Source organism: Argiope bruennichi, chromosome 2 (assembly GCF_947563725.1).
Source record: "Argiope bruennichi chromosome 2, qqArgBrue1.1, whole genome shotgun sequence".
NCBI classification, from domain to species: Eukaryota; Metazoa; Arthropoda; class Arachnida; order Araneae; family Araneidae; genus Argiope; species Argiope bruennichi.
In genome coordinates this window covers 18,479,574-18,504,401 of record NC_079152.1, presented here as the reverse complement: position 1 = coordinate 18,504,401, position 24,828 = coordinate 18,479,574, and the positions used below count along the sequence as shown (strand labels likewise).

The following is a 24,828-nucleotide window of genomic DNA, read 5'->3' as shown; positions in this document are numbered from 1 at the left end:
ATCTTAATATCATATATGATAGCAAGTTGTTAAATATTATATAACGTGGTGACGTTTACCACGTGACTCTGGAATCATTTTAATTGTTCATTTTCGAAACGTAACTATTTAAAAACATTTTTTTTAATACATGAAAGAAAATTCTCATGAATTAACGAGAGAAGATAAACTTATTTTAAAATCTTTATTTTTAATAGAAAAAAGAGGTATATATTTTTATTTTGTGTTTTACATTTGACGATTGATGTGTGTATGAGATAGTGTTTTGATTTTTGTGAAAAAGTAGATCTCAAGGGCAGAGAATTTTTAGCAGTATCTTCCTGTAGTCCCCGCTGGTGTCCGCGTAGATCGCTTCATTTAAATCCTCGTCATACTTCATGTGATACCATTCTTGTATATCTGACAAGTCGATCTAGAATTTTAAAAAAAGGAGAGAAATTTAGATGTTTTTTTAATGAAAAGAAGGCCATTTTTATGCAGTTTTTGAATTATGCCAAATAAGATCATGAAATAAACATTTTTTTTTTTTAATTTTAAAGATTATGAAGAAATTGTAGTTCTCTAACAGAAAAATACATTGCAAGTTACAATAAGTTTGATTTCTCCTTTTTTATAGGAACAAAATTATGTTGCAATATTTTGTAAAACTAGGACGATAATAAAAATAAAACTGACATTTTCTTTAATCTGTCAATAATGGCAAAATCCCATTGTTTAAAATAAGGAATATGCACCTTTTAATAAGTTGCAACAAAAATATCAAAAACTCCTTTTAAAAAGCATTCAGATGTATTGATATTACATTAAAAATAGCCAGAGAAATTCTGTTGTTGAATTTAATATTCTTTAAATATCATTTAGCCATATTCTATTGGTTCAGACGAACTGTCTTTCATGCAGACGTTTTTTGGCAAGTGTCCCAGGTCCCTTTACTTTAATTAACGTTCAGGTATGAAATAGCGTTTGATTATAAAGCATAGTAAATGTTTGACTACAGAGTAATTTTTCATTCATGTATTGAAAATCCTTTTTCCTTTTAGACAATGTGTCTGAGATAACAAAAACTCTATAAGTACATGGTTTCAAAGGTTCTTTTTCAGTCAAATTAATTAAGTTATGATTGTTAATACTTGAAACCATCTTAATAGAAGGTGAGATAATATATATATGTAATGATATTTTAAACTCTTAACTTCAATTTAATTAATTTCCAAGATTTTATCTTAATTTAGCCCATAGTAACTTCATTCTAAAATATTCTCTTATTTCGTGATCCAATTCCTACTTAATTAATTCAAGAGAATCTTTATAAAATTGCTTAGTCAGCTAAACGCCGATATTTTCACACGCTCGGCGTGAAGGAGTAAAAATGTCCAGTAAGCACATTCTTTCTTAAAAGATCCCTGTGGTTCCCTTACATGTGATTGACATGTATCAGAAATCCCTATCAGAATCTTAATAATATATTACCACTGTGGAGAAATATTTTCCCTATCAAAATCTAATTTTATATAAGGAGAGGGATAATTTATTTCGGCCCTTCTTCCCCACTTCGGCTTTTGTACTGCGCTGTGGCGGACGTCTTGTCCGCGTCTCTGCTTGTAAATAATTATGCTTTACCGATGGATTAAAAAGAATTTTAAAAGATAAAAAGTCTCTTCACTGCTGGTCACAATGCATTCTGCTTCACAACAAATAATATTATATATTAAAAAAGCCGACAGGATTTCGAAATTGTTACATATATATATATATTCTCACTCACACGTAGAAAAATTAAATACGTAAAGAAATAAAACATGCTGAAATTTCTGAAAGATAATTTCACTGGTATCCAAAGTAAAAGTTTGAACCGCCCTTTTCAATTGAGTCAAAATAAAAAGCCTAATATTTAAAAAATTGGCATCATATACATGTTGGAGCATGCTGAAAATATGCAAGCATCTATTGATTATCAGTTAAAAGTGTAAATTTTTAAAGAAGAAAAAGAAATTGCTTTACTTTTTTCTTTGTTCTTCGCAAATAAATATGTGTCCCTTCCAAGAAAAAGCAGTCGGGTTTCTCCAAAACTTTCTCGTAAACTTTCGAATAAATGTTTCAACCAGAGAGCGTTTTACATGGCACTGGTATATAATAGTTAAGAAATATTAACTTTTGCTTTGAATTTATCATTTTTGCTGAATTTATTGTGCGATACTTGGCGATTAATCCCTGGCAAGTTGTTAATAGTATCCGAAAATCCTAGTTGTATTTTAGGCGTGTTTTTCCTAACCGATTAGAACAAAAATTTGACACATAACTAATTGCACTTGTAGTCACAAAATCCCGTACCAAATTTGTTATATTCAAGTCACTGAGTTTGTGTATTGTCATGTTCACTTATTTCTGAAAGTACAGACAGTCAATCCGTGGTTGGATTTGGCTCAACATATGACAAGTGTCTACACGATATATGTTAAATTTGTATACCGAATCTTATTTATCTAGCTCTCTTCGTTTTACAGTTATTGTGTTAACTTATATTCAAATAGCCGGAAAGACGAATTTTCTCTAAATAATAGTTTTGACTCAAAATTTGTTAGAAATTTGCAAATTTGGTATAAAGACCGTATATAAATTTCACCCGCTTGGATCAAAGCATGTTTGAGTTATCATTGTCACTGACGGAGTTTTTCGAACTCAGAGAGGTCTAAACCGAGAAGATTCGTAAAAAGCTGGAGTTCGAATTCTTTGACGATTACTACACTACGTATACGAGTAAGTAATGATGATGATGTCGTGTCTGCGTTTCCACGGAAAGGGGGTGCAGTAGCTTCCGAGGGTAAAGACCCCTGAGCACCCGAGGGCAGAAGTCTGACTTCTAGCTCATATGAAGTTGGCACTCGCACACTCGCTTGCACAATCTCTTTTTACAGGGGGGCACATTCACACACCTCACAGATAGAACACGGATGAAGAAGAACCATGCCCGAACCGGTACTCGAACGCAGGACGCCCAGATCACGTGGAAGATGCGCTACCCCTAAGCCAGGACGCCGGCTCGAGTAAGTAATAATATGATTAATTGTAGTTAAAATAAATTCTTGGCATCGCTTTATAATGCATTGAAACGGAGAGCCATCTGAAGACTTGAAGTTGGTTTATTTCAAACGAACCTTTCGAACGAAAGAACTGCTAATGAAATAAATTCCAAATGGCATTTAGTATCACCAGGAAATAACTAAAAATTGCATTACCTGTAGAGGGTAACCTGTAAGAGGCATTTCCTGTAGATCGATAAATAACATCAAATGGCTAAAACAATATAGCAATAGCTGCTAAAAATGGTGCTTGGGATATTGTTGGTGCTCCTAAAATACAATAGATCCTCGTTTAACGAACATGCATTCGTTCCAGGATCTTATTCGTAATGAGAAATTTGTTCCATAGGAATCCATGTAATATGTCCAATACATTCCATTCCAAAAAAGAAAATATTCAAATTCATATATAAAAATGCATTCGTGCATGTTTTTCTTTGCAAGAAAATTATCTCAAAACACCGCCCCATCAGGTTGATGATTCTCAACATATGATGCAATACTTTCTCTTATTTTCAGTATGTACTTTATTTCACTGAAAAGTTGTTTCATCGCTGCGTCTATTATTTCTTCCGCAATTATCTATACGTCTATTATTTCTTTCGAAAAGTCTCTTATTTCTCCTCCTCAACATTTTACTGTGACACAAAATGTACACCATAAGTTCTTCAATAGTTGTGGCTATGTTCTTCCATCAGCTCTTCGATGTCCTGGCTATCCATCTCTAGCCCAATAAATAACCTTGGCCAGAGATAAAATCTTGCCGATTGAGGTTTCACAGACACTTGTTTAAAGTACCTGGATTTGCATTTAACTGCGCTATACGGCCATAACTTCTACCATATAGTTATAAATGTTTTCTCTAAACGAATACTAAACACTGATTGATACAGAACAATTAAGTATGTGACGTCGCTTGTTAAGTGAGTCACTTTTTTATAATTTGTTTTGTTCGTTTTTGTTCACTTGTTAAGGGAGGTTTGACTCTGTTATTGTTTACAGAATTCTAGAGAAGAGTGCTGCTTATGCTTGGCAAATGCCGATAAACAATTCCCCAAATGCATTGTAGAAAAGATCCCACTTTTTATTTTCCATGCTGGTTTTAAACAGGTACTAAAGAAGTGGGGAATTTAAATAATATAAAATGAACGTACTTCAGATCTTGAAACGAGTATTCTGATGATGGTCTTGTCATCCGTGCCAGGTCCGTTCAGAGCTTCGTGCAGTTGTCTTGCGAAAAATGCTGGTCTATTGTCTATGCATTCCACTGAAAATGATTAAAAATTAAATACTAAAGGTAATTCAAAATATAAATGCAATAGCAATAAAATAGTTAAACGTAATTATATATATATGTAAAATAACTTTCGCTGTTGTGACTTATGGCACTTTACAAGCCCACTGACTGTTATCTGTCAGCGATTTAAGCCGAGTGAGTGTCTTTTGTTTTTTCAGTAGCACCAACCAACCTTTTTACGAGGCGGACTTCATTCATGCATTTCATCCACAGATCGTAATTTAGACTTGAATCAGAGAACGAACACCCCTGATCCAGTACCCCCAGTGGTATTACTCTCGACATGAAGGATTTTATGACCACAACAAATCTAAACGTGTGCCAGCCTCCACACACGTACTCATAGTCTTTGGCCGGCGGAGTTCGAAATCACAACCTAAGATATGCGAGTACAATGCCCTACCAACCAGGCTATCCTGGCCAAAAATCATCTTCAAAAAATATTTATAGCTATAAAAATTACATAATATATAATTTTTGTAATAAAATAATCACTGTTTTTGTCTCTACTTTATATTATGGTTTCTTAAAAAAGGGTTGAGAAATTTTTTTATCGAATCTTTTTCTTTTTTTTTCAAATAAATTGAAAAGTTTAAGTAAAAATATTTTGGATATTACAGATTAATTAGTTTTTGTTGTCGAAAAAGTAATGGGAAAGAATTTTGATTTAAAAGTTACTAAAGGTAATTCCTAAATAATAATTTTAGTTTGGTTTTATTTTTTCCCTTCTATTAAAGTCTGTTAAATGGGTCGCAATTGAAATTGGCATGAGCTAACTGCCATTTTAAGATTTCTAATCCACGATTAGATATCGGACCTTACCGAGTATAGTTTATTCAAAAAAAATTAAATCAACGGCAAAGGTTTTATAGTTCCGATTAGGTCAATAATGTAAGTAAAAAGTTTCTGGGAGGACATTGCAGCATTAGAAACATTATTTAAGGCTAAATACTTTAGAATTGCTTTTTTTCCCTGCATAACCATGTGCATATAATTTTTTTTCCGTTTTCATTTTCCAATTACGCAGTTACTATTATTTTTAAGGGGGAAAATAGCTCTATGGAAAATAGTTACTACAGTGACTTTTATTGACAGAAAAATTACTTTCCTCTACAGAAAATAATGACTGAATAATGACATTTATGGCTGAATAGTGAATTGTATATTTGTATATTTTCTATAGAAAAAGAAGCGACAAACTTCCTTGCTATAGTATCTATTTTATATATATATATATATTGATTTCGTGACGTCGTTTTATTTCATTTTGAAGAAGCAGGCATATGCACAAGCGATGAGCACACAGAACGACACAGAAAAGAATGAAGAAAAGGCTCTTGGATATTTTATCCCTGGTCTTATATAACCTCAGATTTTGATAGAGAAAATATTTCTTTACAGTGCTAATATATAATGAGATTTCGAGAGGGATTTTCTTTACACGCGTTGAAGAGGCAGGGGAAACACAGGGAGATTTTTTATCGTCAGCGGTATTTTGTCTCTTTACGCGGAGTGTGGGAAAGTTAGACTTTTAGCTGATTCAGCAATTTAACAAAGCTTCTCTTGAATTAATAAGTAGAGATAGTGGAATTGGATCACGAAATAAGATCATATTTTAGAATGAAGTTACTATGGGCTAAATTAAGATAAAATCTTGAAAATTAATTAAATTAAAATATCCTTACATATATATATATTTGGAAATAGAACGCTATTTTTCTTAGAAGCAAGATTACGAGGATCACAGAATAAAATTTTAATAAATTAATTTATATTATAATGAGATTTTTTACAAATAAAAGTCATGGCATCGAAACCAACAAGAAAAGTTTAATCTAGAAATAATCACACTAATCAAATAAAACAAATCATAAGAAATGTGGCACCTATGGCTAGTAGAGCATGTTTGATGTTTCCACCGAATTCCGATTTAATGGCTTCTTCCATTAGATGACCGGAGATTTTCTCGTAAGCCGCTATGGTCGCTCTCAGCTGCTCACGGCTTCGAGTTGCCAGAACTGTAATGAAAAGATCCTGATCTGATCCCCAACTTTTCGACAGGCCTGCCTACAAGCATTCGAAAAATGTCATAAATAAGTAAACTATACAAAGAATTCACGTTTGTGTTTAAATATTCAAATTTTATCTTGAATTCTTTTATTAATTGCGCATTTAAATTTACGAAAATGTAATAAAGATTTTTTTTAATACAAAAACTTTTTCTGTGCTAAAATTATTTATTTCTGCATGTCTGTTGACATTAATAAACTACAAAAATTTAAAATGGCGGTGGTTTTTCCGAGTTTGTATCAACAAAAGCTTCGATTTCCACATGCTTTAATAGAAAAGCTATCGTTAACATATTATTCACATTTGGAATGATTATTCTCTTGATTTTGTCATATACTTAGATTTAGCTTAGGAGAGTATAGCAAAAAAAATCGAATTTGTATTTTGGATCTCTCTCTGTTCACTGAGTAGGCTGATCCAAATTTTAGTATAGATTTATTATTTTAGTGCTAATATTGCATAGATTATAGGGCTCTTGAATTATTTTACACACATCCAAACAATCAGAAAAATAAATCTGTAATTCATTTACTCTGGTGATGAATTCTGTTCAAAATTTGGTAGATTAACGAATTCTGTTAATTCATTAATCTAATTACATTGTTTATAAGGCTCTTGGGATATCTCATTCGTACCCACACAGTCAGAAAAATAATTCTGCAATTCATTTAATGAGAGATGAATCATGTTCAAAATAAGATTAGATTAGTGAGTTCTGTTTATTCACTAATCTAAACATTTAAAAAATTATTTTATAATATGTATTAATTTAACTGTCGCACAAATTTTCCCGTAATTTGAAGAATTTTTTTAAAATATTTTTTTATGATTTGCGACAATGCTTTCCTTGCCAGGAAAATCAAATGTCATGGTTTTGTAGTTATTCATCTGAGGAATTTTATTCCCTATATTTCTCAAGTTACAGTTAATTTTCATTTTTACAATGATTACTTTTGTTTGAGACGATATATACACTTACACTTGTAAACTCATGATATTTGCATAAATTTAATTTTTGTCTTTGATGTTTTATTTTGTAAATACTTTTGGCAACATTTTATTTGTGTTGAAAAAGAATAGCTGACAAAATTTTTAATGAAAAACTACCAAGGTTTGATTTTCTTTATCTTTAATGAACTTTCAACATTAACTCCAAATTATATTTTCCCTAACATACAGTTTGATGTTACAAACATTTAAATCGAAATCATTGAATGAAATGCCGCTTATTTCATTACATAATCGTTTATGTAATAAGTTTGCTTCGTGAAATATTCTATTCCACTAGCTACAAGATTACATCATTTATAATATGATAAAAGAACATTTGTTTTGTTTTTTTCGTCTGCTAATTGCAATTTTTTTTAGTTCCATTATAATCTTGGAATTGTTATAAATAGGTTGTCTTTTCTTTTTAGCCATTTTGACAATGAGTACTGAAAAGTCTTACTCCTTACGAAATTTATTATATTATTTCGACAATTTGACAGTTATTTCTTTTTAAATGACAGTTGGCTAGATTTAAAATCACGATACGACTACAAAATTTGATTCCTTTCAAAGAAGTCTCGCCAGATTTGTCATTAGATTCAATAGCTTTAAAGATTTATTTTTATTTATCTTTACAGGAAAGTACAGGAGAGAACATCTACATTTCCCATTATTCTCTTATCTCAAGCGATATGCCGTTCGATTTTCAGTGCTTTCAATTTCCAATTCCTTTCGGTTTTGGAATAATGTTTAATAAACTTAATAAGTCGATCATAAAATGGTTGGTATCAAACTAAAAATATCCATTCTTTTCCAATTTCTAATTTATGTCTCAAATCAAGAATTGCATATATACGCCAAACGATAAAATTAAAGTACGATTACGATTAAATATGTATAAATATCCGAAAGTTTTAGACTGACAATTAATAATTATTAAAAAGATGAAATTATAATTAAATTACGATTACGATTAAATATGTAATATGTCTGAATGTTTTAGAACTGATAATTAATAGTTATTATTTAGGAATGAGGATTCTGAAATGTAGGAAGAAATTTAAAAGAATAATCGAAAGCTATTTGTCATAATAGTATATAAGTTTTAATTTTTCTTTCTTTCTTTCGAAAAAAAGATTTTTAAAAAAAGTGTTCAGTAGATATAAAGGATAGTAATCAATGTAATAAAAAGGACTATTCAAAATTGGATATAGAAATGCCATGATACCACAAATTGAGTAGAGCTTTGTAATAGATATTCCGTTTTTGCACTTTATTAATTCACCCTATATCTGTATCCCTATATTTAACTATTGTATCAATTAAAGACGCTCAGATATTTTTTGCAGATAATACATTCGAAATAGAACATTTTTTTATCATCCATTGATTGTAAAAATTAAAAAAAAAGTGAATCATTACTTTCATAAATAATATTACGCAATCGATATTGTATTAGTAATGCAGCTGCAATTTCAAAACCAGCTGTCTGGTTGCAAATGCTGAACAAAAATTGAAATACAGCATGTACGAATACAATCGAATTACTTTCCCATTCAACGATTATGAAAACTATAAAGTGCATTCTTTTCTGTTTACAGTTTTTAATGAATTTGTAACTGAACTTGTTGAAGGCATAATACCAGATAATGAGCTTCTTATATACTTACGTCATAAAGGTGGTGAGCTTCCATTACAGCTAGTTCGTGGTCTACTTCAGCAAAATATTCTCTGTCTTTATCTGTCAGTGCGGAGACCAATTTCTGGATATCGCCTCTTAAGCCACTGCTCAGAAATTCACCCAAATCGTGTTTGTATTCTACAAGAATGAACTTCTTGTTAATTTTCAAACTGTTATAACAATAGCGTTATTTCAATGAAAAACTATAAATTATTTCGAATTAGAATACAAAGAATGACATAGCATCGTTACATCAATGACAATATTTTGCTTGTATTATCTTATTTCAAAATCAATGATATAATTTGAAAAAAAAAAACAGTGAAAAAGATAACTTACTTTCTTTAAAAACTGCTTTAATGTAACGTAGTTCCTAAAAAAGATATTTTTAAAAGTAAGAAGAAAAATGACACTAATTTCATTAAAATTATATATATATATATATATATATATATATATATATATATACTAATGATTGTAGGAGTGCTTTCTTCTCTGCAATCGTATATCTCTAAATGTGATGCATTTTATGTTTAACTTCGTCGTGCAATGAAAAGAATTGAGTACATTAATTACGCCTAAAATTCGATAGTGAACTTAATTTTTGGTGCAAAGATAGTGTACCAAATATCAATTTTCTAGAACACTTCTTTTTTTTAATTATCGTGTTCAAAGACAGACGAACAAATGTAATTCAGAAAAGGACGTTTCAAACTCAAAGGGCTCTCGAACATGGAAAAGCATGGAAATTTTCGTGATCCAGCGGCCGAACTTTTCGCTAAATTTGTAGATCTCTATCACAAAAAAAAGAGAGCTAAATGGATTTGATTATACAGATTTAATGTCTTATAGTGAATAGCATATAAGCCAGTTAACAACTACGCTATCCAAGCAATTGCTTTTGTATCGTGGTCATGTTACTGGACTGCGAACTACAATGTCCCAGGTTCTATCCTCGCGCATCACAATTCGCCACAGTCTATATTGTAAATATCTATAAAATTTTGATATTTATTAAGGAGGTGACTGTCTGTTGGTCTGTACTTTCAGAAACATGTAAAAGTGGCAACTCAAGAATCCAATGACTTAAGTTTATTAAATTTGGTATAGGATTTTGTGATTACAAGTGTAGTGTTGTATCAAAATTTTGTTTTGATACAAATTCAGTGAGAAAAAACGCATCTATAATATAAATTTGACTTTGGGTTACAATTAATCATATGCGAAAGATTAATCGCTAAAAAAACTCGCCAAGAATCGCACAATGTATTCAGTAAAAATGGTAAATTCGCGCCAAAGAATAAAATTTCGCAACTATAACATACATTGCTTTCTTTGGGATAACTACTTTATGCGAGTATGCGAGAAAGTTTTGGGAGACCTCTATCGTAGGTTAATTATTTTTATTTAATAGATTTTTTTCTATTTAATAATTTTTAGCAATTTAACATTATTGCCCTGAAATTTAAACTGTTATTATTGTTCCATCAAATATTGAATCGCATAATTTTCTTTTAATGTTTAACGTAAAAGAAAAAAAAAAGGGATTCTGTTTAATGTCTATGCAGCCAACATAAAAATCTAACGAGAGTGGTCTTTCGAAAACTTTCTCTCTCATAAAGATGTTATCCCATAAAACGCCCTGCATAGCATTGGCGCACAATAGTAATTTAACTTTTGGCTTGAATTTAGCATTTTTAATGAATCTTTCCTTTGATTAACTTGGCGAGTTATTTGGCGATTCATTATAGGCGAATATTCAATATAGGCGAAGAACACATGTAGAACTATTAAAATAACGCGGCTTTAATTTGTGACAATTTAAAAAAAATTATAGACATAAATTTATATTTAATCAGTTTGATTGATCTGACCAATATCTGCGAGCCAACTATTCGCCAAGTGCGGCTAGTACGAAGTGACATTCAGAAAAGTTAAAAAATTCAGAGAGAATGTGATTCTCGAGCAAAAATAAAAACCTCTTTATCAACCTGACAACTGCTTTCCTTTAAGCAGTAAATTTATTTCCAACACGCGACTGCAAGCAGAAAGCGGATTTTACGACTGAATACAAAGTATGACAACTCTTAATATTGAAGAATTATTACACAGCTACTGTGCAAAAAGAGCCAAAAATGCAAATACTATAAATCCTGGTCCAGCTAGTTTTCTTATGGTTAAATGATAATATTTTTACTAAAAATGAGTTAAAATCTATATAAATGTCTTAAAATTTATGCGAATTATTTTATAATAATAAATAGATGGTGGCATTTACTTGATGATCAAATTTATATTCGAAATTGGTGTTGAACATATTGTTGTGTTCCATTAAAGAACCCTTCAAAAGATTGAAATCTAAAATCGACAATTTATTCTTTGTCGTTGGATATAAATATCAAGACTTGCTTCAAAACAAGATTTCTTTAGTTTTTTCTATTTATGAAAAGAAAGAATCTATTTGTAATTGCATATCTGTGACTATTTTTCAATAAAAATGTTTAGAACAGTAGAAAGGGATTAGAATATTAACCCTTTCTAGGGCTGTGGAAAGTATGCTTCCCACCAAATTTATCAATCTTTGTATGAAATTATGTAGGCTGGCATAAGTTCTGACAATTTTTGTTAGAAAGACAGAAACTTAGATGCTTCAGTTCTTTATCTTACACAAAATGATGTGTCTTGATTTGTTACTTAATTATTAATTAACAAAATTAATTAATTAATTTAATTTAATTTATCTAATAAGCTAAATGAATCCCTTTTCTTATTCTAATTTCAAACCTAAAAATATTTTAACATAGTATGACTAGAAAAAAATGGCCCTTTAAAGGGTTAAAATAAAGGGTCCCTACACTCAATTAGCATTTAATTTCTCTATCGATTTCTATATGTCACCTATTAAAGTACAAATCTTTAAAAATTAGACAGAAAACTGACAGTAAAAGTAAAGCTAGAGATATTAATAAAAGTTTCAAGCCAATTGATAAGACATTGGTTTTTTTTTATACTAAAATTTTGACATGTCCAGAAAAAATCTTACACATCAGTATGAAATAATTTTAACTATGACCTACAATAATTTTATTTATAATCTATAATAATTTTATCGATAATCTGCAATAATTAATCTACTTTTACAATAATCATTTGATCAAACTGTGGTATAAGTAACATAGGTAGAATGTGATTTTCCTTACCATATATTCCAAAGAAACTAAAATTTCGATTATGCAGTTTTCATCCGCTCTGTATCCCTGTGGAAATAAATGCGCTGATTATAGAATACATGTGAATCCATACTATCACGTGATAAACGTCAAGAGAATCACACATATTTTGGAATCTATTATGTTTCACAGAATAGCATGATTATACAGTCAGTTATGCTATTATAGTGATTTCCAAGCTAGTAATGAATATCTTTATGCAGTCGCAATGACTTATTATCACATGACTGGTTAGTAGCATGAAATGACTCCCTTGCCAAAAATATAGCAATGTATATCGTTAAGAAAGGAATATAATATCTACCTTTAATGCAGAATGCAGACACTCGACAATGTATTCCGCTACTGGTGTTAAAAGAGCCAAGCACACATCCTCAAAATGTCCGCCCAGTTCCGCCTTGATATCTTCCTCCAAGCTCTAAAATGCAAGAAAATTATTTAGAAGTATGCAATCACTTATTGTAGATTTTCCTAAGACTCAGCTGTATAGACATATATTAACATGCTGATTGCCGCAATGATAAAAAAAAATAGGATAATACTTTAGCCACATTTAATTTTTGGAAATAATTTGCTGAAAATAATGTAAAATAATCATGGTAGCATTATTTTTTTTTCTCGTATATACAGAGAAAGTATTGTAATAATAAAAAAAAAATCGGAATTCGACATTTTGACGAATTTTCATGCTACAGACCTCCGAGAGTCAGAAAAATACATTTTGGAAATAAGGTCTATCTGTTTGTGGCAAAGATTTCTTAAAATGCGTTGAATTATACAACGGATGAAATTTGATATACTACTGTGGATTATTGGTGAATTGAGCTGGAATAGAACCTGTGACCTTGTGGTTCGCACCCGAGTAACAAGACCACAAGACAAAAGTAAATACTCGTGTCCCGTAGCTGTTAGATGGCTTATAAGCTTCACCACACTACCTTTACATTCAATTTGAAGATTTCTTTCAAATTTTGAGAAAATTCCGTTCAGGGGAAGTCTGCCCGAATATAATACGCTAATGACAAAGCGAAGAAAACTAGATAGATAAAATTCGGCACACAGATGTAACATCAATACTGTATATATCCATCAAATCTTGACCAAATCCAAAAAAGTGTTGACCGTTCGTTCATCTGTAATTTCAGAAATGTATAAACGTGATTATTCAAAAGCGCCATGACTTAACTAAATCAAATGTGGCATGTGATTTTGTGATTATAATTTTAGTTATGTTTCAAAGGTTGGTTTTACTCGGTGAAAAAAAAAGAAGTCCAAAATACATTTTTGGTATTCCGGTGCTTGTGTAATATGGATGGGATAAATATTTGATTACTATATCTGCCCGGTCTGTTAATGTATTAAAAATAAATATTTGGATCCATTCTAATCTTGCAAATTCATTTTGCAGCAATTTTGAATAGCTAATTTTATTAGTTCATTCAAGAGTCAACATGTTTCCATTGCCAATAAACACTTCATTCAGATATGAATTGCAAGGTGAGCTATACAATCTGAAGCAAAAATATCCGTGAAAAGTAAATACTTGTACATTTAACACAGTGTATAAAACACATATGGCGAAAACCATATGGAGATTAGATTATTGAATTTTTGATATACGACAAATGAATTTTATGCAGATGTAAAATGATTTCATTGCCAGATTTAATAATAACTTTAGATGAATAATGACCTTATTCTGCAATAAAAAGTGTCATTGATACATCCTTATATAAGTTATATAACTTCCATTTGTATAAGATTATCATTTTCATAAAGCGATTAAATATCTAATAACATTATAGTCACAAAAGATCAGAAAGGCAAATTTTGACTACTGTTCGTTTCAGTATCCACTTTTCGACTAGTCTATCTCATTAAGGGGTGAGACGCGGAAGATTGTGCTCATTTCCGGAATTTTCTTTCATTGTTAAATGTAATCTCCTTTCATCTTTCCTCTCACCCCTATTTTGTCGAATTAAACCCATCCTAACGCATACACAAAAGTGCGGAGGGTTTTGGCAAGCAATAGGTCATTATCTTCCAAAATCAAATTATTTTCTGATTTTATTTATGAAAAAAAAATACTTAGCAAATCGCGTGAATTTAGTAAAAGTTTCATATCTATTATAGTATGTTCAGCATTATAGTAGTGGAAAAAGAAATGTGGAATGGTAGTGTAGCTAGCGATTATGGTTCATTCGGTGAACCTCAAAAATGCAATTGAAATTGTTAACGATACTCTGGGATAACAGCAATGATAATAATAATAGCTATAAAGAGATTTATTTGATAAGTTATTTACAGTATTATTTGTGGTGGTGAGTAAAGAGATTAGAAAAGGAAACAGGAGAATGATTTGAAACAAACCATTTCAGACGTTATTCAAATTGAATACGTAAACTCCTTTGCAAGACTACAGAAGTAAAGCCAGCAGGAGTGGTCTCCGAAAAACTTTCTCGCATACTCTCTAATGAAGTTATCATGTCAGTGAACGCATTGCATAACGTTGGCGAACAATAGTTACGAAATATTAACTTTTGGCTTAAATTTAGCATTTTTACTGAATTTATCGTGTCATCCTTGATGAGTTTCTTGGAGATTAATCCCTGGCTTGCAATTAATATTATCCGAAAATCGAATTCGTGGCTTAGACAAGTTTTCCCCAATTGGAATAAAGATTTGACATAAAACTTCATTTGTAATCACAAAATCTCATATCAAATTAGATATATTTAATTGATTCATTTGTTTAATTGTAGCATTTACATGCTTCTGAAAGTACAGAGTGACAGACAATCACCCGTTGCCAGATTTAGCTCACCTTTTATACGTGTCTACATTATAGATGCTAAATCTGTATATCTAGTTTTTACCTATGCGGCTCTCTTCATTTTGTAGTTATCGTGTTATATTGAAATATCCGGACAGATGAATTTTCTCCTGAACAGATCTGACTCAAAATTTGATTGAATTCTGCAAATTTGATGTAAAGACCGTATACCAAATTTCAACCTTCTAGCTCAAAGCGTTTTTGAGTTATCTTTCTCATACACAGACATTTTCCAAAAATGTGTTTTTCAAGCTCAGGGAGATCTAAAACGCGGAAATTCCTCAAAATCTCGAGTTCCAGTTTTTTGACGATTACTATACTTTCTCTATATTAATTAAAAAATAATTCTGAAATATTTTTTAAAATATCAGACTGTGATTTAAACTCTCTCGGTAACAAAGATGATTGACGTTATGAAATTCTGCATTATGCTGATAAAAATCTCAAAGGAATAATTTACATTGATTCCAGAGCGAAAAGGTAACAGAAATAAGATCGTATCAACTTGGAAACCAAGTATTGGAATCGGTGGTTTAACTGTTTGTGTCGGATACAACGAATTTACTATACTCACATTCAGCAAAAAACTGACATTGTTCGTCACTATTCTCAGTAACTGAAACGCGATTGCATTTCCATGATTTTCAAGGTCTAAAATGGACTTATGACGTCATGCTGAATTTTCATTTATTTGATTCAACACCAAATGGTAAAGGTAACTCTCAGTTTGATTCTGCATTAACCGAATGGCTGCTAACGTTTTTCTTTCTAAGCAGCCATTGTTTCTATGATAAAGATGATTTCTGATGAATCGATAAATTCACTGATTCAAAATTCTTGAAAGATTTTTCTTTTTACAGGATTTGAAAAATATTTTTATAGCCGACTTTATGGCTGTTATTGCTGAAAAACAATAAAATGTGCTTTTGTTTGAGAAGAGCAGTGAAAACGAACGTTCGCTTGAGGATCATAAAAATAGCAATAATTCATTTATTTTGATAACAAAAACAATTCAATATTGATACAAGCTTTTTATATCAGATCCGAATAGTTTTTCTGGATATTCTTATGTTCAAGAACATGAAACCATATGCCTTGATGAGGTTATGTATTGGCGTATTTACTATCATAACTTCAAAGTTTGGATTTTAGAGAGTCAATAAATATGTATTTGTCACTTTTTACCAGTGGGAATGATCTCCCGAAAACTTTCAAGCATAATCTGTAAAAAAGACTGAGAACAGACTAGAGACCGTTCTGTATGCAAATATTAGCCTATGGCATGAATTTAACATATTTACCAACTCTGTCATGTTATTCCTGCGAGTTTTATGGTGACCAATACCTGGCGTCAGTTTAATAATACCTGAAAGTCTAATTTGTGTTTTAGATTAATTTTTCCTGTTGTTTCTAATCGCACTTGTCTTAGACAAGCCCACTGACTTTAGAAGTCAGGGATTTTAAACCAAGAGTGCGTCTCTTGTTTTTCAGTAGCGCCATCTAGGGCCAAAGAGTGCAACTTAGCTACACACACGTCACAATCCTTTTTACGGGCGGAATTCATTCATGCATTGCATTCACTCATCCACAGATCGTAACTTAGACCTGAATCAGAGAACGATCACCCCTGATCCAGCACCCCCAGTGGTATTACACACGACATGGAGGACTTTGTGACCACGACAGATTCATACGTGTGTCAGCCACACGCACCTGGAGAATCTTCGGCCGGCGGTGTTCGAACTCACAACCCAATGGGCGCGAATCCAACGACCTACCAACCAGGCTATCCCGGCCCGCGTTTTTAATAACCGATTGAAATAAAAATTTGGCCTAAAACTACACTTGTAGTAACAAAATTCCATACCAAATGTGACATATTTAAGACACTATGTTTTTGAGTTATTGCGTTTTCAAGTTTCTGAAAGTACAGACTGAGGGACGGTCAACCCCTTTTTGGATTTCGTTCAAAATTTGATAGATGTCGACATTATAAATTGTGCATCGAATTGTATCCATCTCAACTTCTTCGTTTTGTAATTATCGTGTTAACTTTCCGAACAACCCGACAAACGGACTTCCTCAGAAAAGATTTCGCTCAAAATTTGTTAGAAATCTACGACTTCGGTGTAAAAACCGTATTCTGAATTTCATCCGTTCTAGTTGAAAGCGTTTTTTAGTTAACCTTATCACAGATACACAGACGAACATTTTCCAAAAAACGTGCTTTTCGAGCTCAGGAAGAATTTCCAGTTTGACGATTACAATATATCTTTGTCTATATTACGTATGCGAGAAAATAAAAAACAAATAATTAGTTGATTGTACAAATGGCTAGATACATGATGGTAAATAAATGAATTTTATTGAAATTTTATAAAATTTTGTAAAAAATTCCTTTTTAAGGACGACATAGCAGTGCAGTCACAACTGATTTTATTTTTCAAAAAATAAGAGCATTTAATCGATCATTTAGGAATATTAGGATATTGATAAATACATTGTATATGAAAGGAAAAGATTATCATAGTAAATAAAGATTTATTTTTGTCTACGACTTGCACAATATATGTAATAACGTTTAAAACATGCAAATAAAATTTACAGTCCATTTATTAAAGCATACAATTTGTTTTTCTTTCTTTATTTATTTTTGTTTCTTATTTAACTCAAAACGTAAATTTAAACTAACAATAACTAGCAATATTATTTGCAATCTACAATTCATTGTTTATTATAATTTATAGGTTTATTCAAAGAAGCATAGACATAAATTAATAGTTTCTTTTCGTCTTTCAAATAATCATTTAAAAATCATACAACATTTTAATTATATTAAAAAAAACATAAAAATAGAGATGATATAAAATTAGAAATATTACTCATAAAACATTTATATAAATTTAGTGATAACATTTCAAAATATTATAAATTAATTAATGTTTAAAGAAAATGAAGATGTTTTATAGATTTTTATTTTCAATGCAAAACTATTTTAATCATTAATCTAATATTCAATCTAGTAATAATCAGTTATACAATTAAGATCGGTGTTTAAAAACGCCGAAAGATTAAAACTTCTTAAAAATAAGCACTTCTTTTTTCTGCTAATATGCATTTAATTTATTTCTGCAAAATCCGAATTTAGTAATGATAAATTTCTCGTTAAAATGTTTTATACTCTATTCAGTTTACTCATCTTTTATAAATAGTTTCGGTAACAACGCAACTAAAGCTAAAACTTGTTTTTAAAAGGTTTTACTTACCGTTCCATACATGACTTTGTATTTTTTCTTTATGATCTGTCTCTGGACGTTGCTATGGCTTGTGAGAACATCAATAATGACTTTTTCGTCTGTACCTGTAAGCAACAAAACTGTATACAAAATTTCATTCCGTAAACAGTGGCTAATTCTAAACTAATTGGGCAATAACAACTCCGTCTGAAAGTTTGAATTCATAAAATGAATTTTCTTTTAATTAATCTTAGTAAAGTTTTAAAAAAATATTTAACGGTTTTAATAAAGAATTTCTAATAGTAAATAAACTGTCAGTAGTTTAAATCTGAAAACGTAAAATAATTATAATTGAAAATATTAATTTTAAGAAATAAGTAATTAAACATCATAAACAGTTAACATGTTCAAAGTTTTTTTTGAAATGTGGAATTTTTATTGAATGCCTTTTATAGTACTCAAATACTTTTATTACTCAATGCAAATAGTTTAGTATGCAAATAGTACTTAAACACAAATAGTACTTTCATAGTGCATTACTTTTTATAGTACTGCATCTGAATGAATACCCTGAAGGATTATTCATTAATGATAATTTGCCTAAGAGGATACAGGCTTTTAATGAATGGGTAAAAATTCAGAAAGAAAAAAAAAACTTTTAATATAATTTTTTTGTTTTGTTTTCAAATTGAGTTTACCAAAATAAATGCAAATTATACAGGGTGTTTCAGTGAACCGTTTCAGAACTTCTAAGAGGGGTAGGGTACATCCTGACAACTCGAAATTATAGAGCAATGCGGGGTCGGAAATGCTTTCCTGAAGCGGTGTTGTACGCAGAAGCACCATAAAGAAAAAAGACCATAAATGAGAAATCGTTTTAATAATACATGAAAAGAAGCAAAAGGTACATGGATTAAAGTAAGTGTTCGAAGTGTCTTCCACGGGCTACAATGCACGCCTCACATCTCCGACGCATGGACATCCGAACATTCTGGAATACTCCAGGCATATTTCGAATCTCTTCGGCAGCTACTGCGATTCTTGCAACGAGCTCCTCAGCAGTGTCAACAGGGATGTCATAAACTAGCGATTTCATATGACCCCAGAAATAAAAATCAAGACATGATAAGTCGGGTGACCGAGCAGGCCAACGCATGGAACCCCCACGTCCGATCCACCGTTGACCAAATGTGACATCCAAGTAGTTACGAACATCTCCGCTGTAATGGGCAGGGGCTCCATCGTGTTGGAACCACATTGTCTGTTGCGTCGATGCAGAAATCTGTTCATCTCTCAAAAGTTGTGGCAATACTTGCTGCAGAAAGAGCAAACACGTAGGTCCGGTTAGACGACCCGGTAACAGGTAAGGTCCGATGAGGTGATCTCCCACAATACCGGCCCATACATTGACCGAAAATCAATTCTGTGCTGCACGACGTGTATTGCATGTGGGTTCCCGACCGCCCAGATATGGCCATCTACGGCGTCAGGAAAGCATTTCTGACTGCCCATGGGCATATGATTTTGGTTCGTCAGGATGTACCCTACCCCTCTTAGAAGTTCTGAAACGGTTCACTGAAACACCTTGTATATTATTATATTCGATATTTCAACATTATGTAAAATGAAACACGATATATCTTAGTTTGTTTTAGTTTAGTTATATTAACGTCCCGTTGTAAAGCAACACTAGTACTATTTTGGGACGGACCTTGTAATTTTGAACCGCGGTCAGATGACGAGGACGACACCTGAGCTGCCGGGCAGTCGTGAACCGGGACGGTGAATTGAGAAGAAGTCGGAAGCGGCAGAGCAGAGCAGAGGAGTGGTTAGTCGAGTGGTGAACCAGTGGTGAATTGGAGTCGTGGCCCAGTAGTGGTGAACGGAAGGTGAATTGAGTCGTGGACCAGTGGAGTCGAAGAGTAGTCGGAAGCGAAGCTGAAGAACTCTTCCAGGGACTAGAGGAGCAGCGACGGTGTAAAGCTGCTGTGTATACTGTTGAATACTGCTGTGTATACTGTTGTATGCTGCTGTGCATGCTGTTGTATGCTGCACGTCTCGGCTGAAGATAATCGTTTTCTGTGCTGTATATAGTTGTCATCTTTGTGCTATCCTGTGTATCTTCGTGTAAATAAGCGTCGTTGTTTTATTTTCTACTGCCGCCTGCTGATTGAGCGTTCTCCACACCATATAACTCCCACTATCCAAACGAACCCCGGAAATTCCGTAACACTATGTTATTCTGTTATTAATGTTATATAATTTTATTTATTGCAATAATTTCTCTTCTTATGCACTTTAACTTACCGTATAAAAATACAGAAATTTTGAGTCAAAATCAGATAATACGAATCAAAAATGACAAAGAGGGAAAAAGGATTGAAAAAAAAAAACAACCCACATCAAATAAAACAAAGAGCAAGGCTTAGCAAAGAACCAAATGCTGCTCTGTTTTTAGTTTTACATATACGAAATAAAGATAAAGTATTGTAAGCGCCAAAAACATTTGAATTCGAGATTTTGACGAATCTTCATATTTTAGACCTCCATGAATTTGAAAAACACATTTTTGTAAAATGTCCATCTGTTTGTCTGTAACAAAGATAATTGGAAAACGCTTATACGGAGACGGATGAAATTTGGTCTTTATTCCAAATTCTGAGATTTCTGTCACGTTTTGTACAAAAACTGTTTATAAATGATCTGCCTGTCCGGCTTTTCAAATATAATTTAACGCGATAACTGAAAAACGAAGAGATCTAGAGAGATAAAATTCGAGACAGAATTAATATCGATAGTGTAAACACCTATCTAATATTGAACCGAATCTAAAGAGGGGTTGTCCATCTGTCGATCTGTGTTCTCAGAAGCGTGTAAACACGATAACTCAAACATGATCTTGTGGCTACAAATATGGTTTTATGTCAAATTTTTGTTTCAATCGTTATGACGTGACATAGATTAGACTTTTGAAATTATTACATCAATTAGATTTTTAAATACTATTAACGTCATGCCGGGGATTAATTGCTAAAATACTCGCTAAGGATCACACGACAGTTTCAGTAAAAGCGCTAAATTCTCGCCAAAGGTTGATATTTCGTAGGCATTGTACACCAATGCCATGCAAGGGATTCTGGGGCATAACAGCTTTATTAGAGAGCATGAGGGAAAGTTTTGAAAAGATCACTCGCACTGGTTATTCACAGCTCGTTACTCATTTGCAAAGTAAAATTAACCAAAAATAATAGAAGTGGGTTGAATTTGGTTATACGTCGCGAATTTGGCATTTTGATATTCTATCGAGAATATCAAAATTCTCAATACCAGTTAGATTATTGTAAGTAGCTTCAGATATCAATTTTTCACATTAATATTTGAAAATTTTTTAATAGTAACTTTGCATTACATCGAAATTCTGTCCACACAACGGGTTCCATAATGGAACATAATAATTTATAATATATCATATTGAATTTCTGGATGTGAACGCTCATCACCCTCGAAAAATGTCTTGATTTTTATTCCGAATTTCCATCTAAAATATATTTTATTGTAGTTTATAATTAATATTAAATTGTAGATAAACTTTAGATTGAAATTCAGAGATCGATATTGTAATCTGATTATGGTTTATGATTTAAATGCCCATCTCGTCATAATCTTTGCTTAACTTCAGATAAGAGGACAACCTACTATTATTAATGAAGAATTATCAAGAAGAATCTTAATCAAGAATCTAACCAATTTCTAATTCTTTATACTTCACTTACAAATTAAAAAGTGTATTAAATAATCTCACCTATTCCGCGCATTGCTCTCCTTAACCTGGAAGCAACTTTTTCTGCATTGAAGTTGGTAACAGGCAAAATAGTTCCCTGAAATGTACCAAAAATAATTATAAAGAAACATTTCGTTTAAATCATATATACAGTTATATATCATATATTCAGCTATAATCATATAACATTATACAGTTATAATCATCTATATATAGACCTTATTTACTATGGTTTAATTCATCTGTTTTTACCACAAATTTATGATGTATTTATCAATCTTAATTAATGCTTTACGAAAATTTTTATCGGTAACGGAAAAAATGATTTTAATTTTCTCAATCGAAGCCCAACAAAATAGAATTTAAAATAATTGCTTTAAAATATTGCATGAAGCACAAATTTCCTTGTAAAATAATTTTTTTAAAAAAAGTTAAAATGAAAAAAAAAATTATATCCATGATTCAAGATTTCAGAAATAAATAATCTAAAATATAAAAAAACAATCAAATTTGCCCCAAAGTACTTTTCAACACATATTTTACAATCAATCAGAGATAGCTTTGGTTTCTTAAAATATAAAACTCTGTTTTTAATTAAAAAGAGTTATTCGAAATCTTTTTTTTAAACCTAAAAAGAAAGTTATTCGAAACTTCAATACTGATTACAAACTACTTTAACTTTTTAATTGACGATTTGAATTGAATGATTTCAAGATGTTTATAAGGAAAAGTAAAAGAAAATTAAAAATGTATGTCGCCTTACAACAAGCGCAGAAAATCAGAGACCAGAGCCTGCGGAATGACTTCACATTCTTAAAAGTTACCTTATGAATATAACTGTAGTATAATTTTGAATTTAAAATATCAAAGACGTCCAAAATACATATTCTTGCAATACATTCAAAAGCTGAAGATGAATATTTCACCCTAAAGATATATATTTTGTAACTATCGTTCACCAATGCCATGCACGGTATAAGCGATTTTACCCATGGTCCCCAATTTTATGTGAAGGAGGAGGAATAAGACCTTTATTGGAAAGTATCCGAGAAAGTTTCGGAGAGACTATTCCCGTTTGTTTAATCAGCATCTTCCAAACCGATTAATCGATCATTGAGAACCTCAAGAAATTGCTTTGTGTTATTCCATTCTTGATATTACTACAATTGATTTTTTCCCATGGGGATGTATAAAAGAGTTTGTGCTTCCTTTGGATGTCGGTAGCATGTCAATAGCTTTGGTGTAGTTAACTACAAAAACAACGAAGAATATGTGGGACAAATTTAATTACCAATTAGACCTTATAAAGGATAGTTAAGGCAGATCCTCCCAGGCGGTTCACCTCAGATATGAGAATGATAAGCTTCTGGTACGGTGATTGGTTCTGGCCAAGCGGGTGGGAAGAGAAACGTTATGGGGTCGACTACTCCCTACCGATGACGAGATGTTTCTCTTAAAGGAGGGGTTATACCTTAGCCGGTGACGGCCTCTTAGGAAGTGAGGTGACTTAACCTCAGTCCCACCAGTGCTGTTTCGGCAGTTCGGTTATTCAGATTTATCGTGTGCCTCAGGGAGAGTCGGTGTAGTCAACTTGTGATGTTGTTGATACTAATGACACTTGTCATAGACAAGCCCACTGACTTTAGAAGTCAGTGATTTTAAGCCAAGGGTGCGTCTCTTCTTTTTTCAGTAGCGCCATCTAAAGCCAAGAGTACTACTTAGCTACACACACACACATCACAACCCGCTTTACGGGGCGGACTTCATTCATTCATTTCATTCACAGATTGTAACTTACACGTGAGTCAGAGAACGATCACCCCTGATCCAGTACCCCCAGTGGTATTTCTCTTGACATGGAGTATTTTGTGACCACGGAAGATTTAAAAGTGCGCCAGCCACCACACACGGAGAGTCTTTGGCAGGCCGGGTTAGAACTCGCAACCAAAGTGACGTGAATCCATCGCCCTACCAACCAGGCTATCCCGGCCTCAACGTGTGATAGTTATGCAAAACAACGGAATGATAGTTTTAAAAAAGGGGTAAATCTTATCTTTGCATCGTTTTTCATTCAAAATGTGCAACTATTGATAATTTCTCCAATTGTTTTTGAATTAACATTCACTCGCAATAAAGTAAAGTGAAGGTAAATACAATTTTGTCTATTTCAAGAGATTATCATTATTCACGCTATTTTTTTTCCCTTTTACCCATTACATTACGTTATTACTGGTAATTTTTTGTTGTTGTTGATTGCTTTTCGATTATCTGTATATTATGCCAAAGACTTTTTCATTAAATTTTTTATATCGAAATTTAGTACATCCTCAAAATATTTATGATTTAGTATAGCTCGTTAAAATACTTGTAAAGCATTAATTATAACAAACACGAAGAAAGTGCCTTCTAATTATTCTGAATTCAACCTTATTTAAAGATTTTTTCGAAGAACTTTAGGAAGCTCAAACAAGAATACTCAATTCAAATTTTAAAAAATTACATAATAAAAGCAAAAAAAAAAAAAAAAAAAATGTGTAGGAAAAAATAAAATTAATTTCAACAATGGTAAAGGTGCGTGAGTGGTAGTTGCAATTAAACAGTAAAATAAGTTTGATATTTTATAAAAAAAT

General features: G+C 31.8%; 1 protein-coding gene across 1 annotated transcript in view; it reads right to left on the bottom strand.

The window, feature by feature from the left end:
• Positions 1-218: 218 nt before the first annotated feature.
• LOC129959032 (annexin-B12-like) overlaps positions 219-24,828 on the bottom strand; it is a 38,920-nt gene continuing 14,310 nt past the window's right edge. The window contains exons 2-10 of the mRNA XM_056071809.1: positions 22,220-22,295; positions 18,448-18,542; positions 12,653-12,766; positions 12,319-12,375; positions 9,458-9,491; positions 9,108-9,256; positions 6,264-6,444; positions 4,235-4,347; positions 219-412 (exon numbers count right to left, since the gene is read on the bottom strand). Of these exons, the coding sequence (XP_055927784.1) occupies positions 290-412; positions 4,235-4,347; positions 6,264-6,444; positions 9,108-9,256; positions 9,458-9,491; positions 12,319-12,375; positions 12,653-12,766; positions 18,448-18,542; positions 22,220-22,295 (942 nt within the window). The 3' untranslated portion in view covers positions 219-289. The remainder of the gene's footprint in view (positions 413-4,234; positions 4,348-6,263; positions 6,445-9,107; positions 9,257-9,457; positions 9,492-12,318; positions 12,376-12,652; positions 12,767-18,447; positions 18,543-22,219; positions 22,296-24,828) is intronic.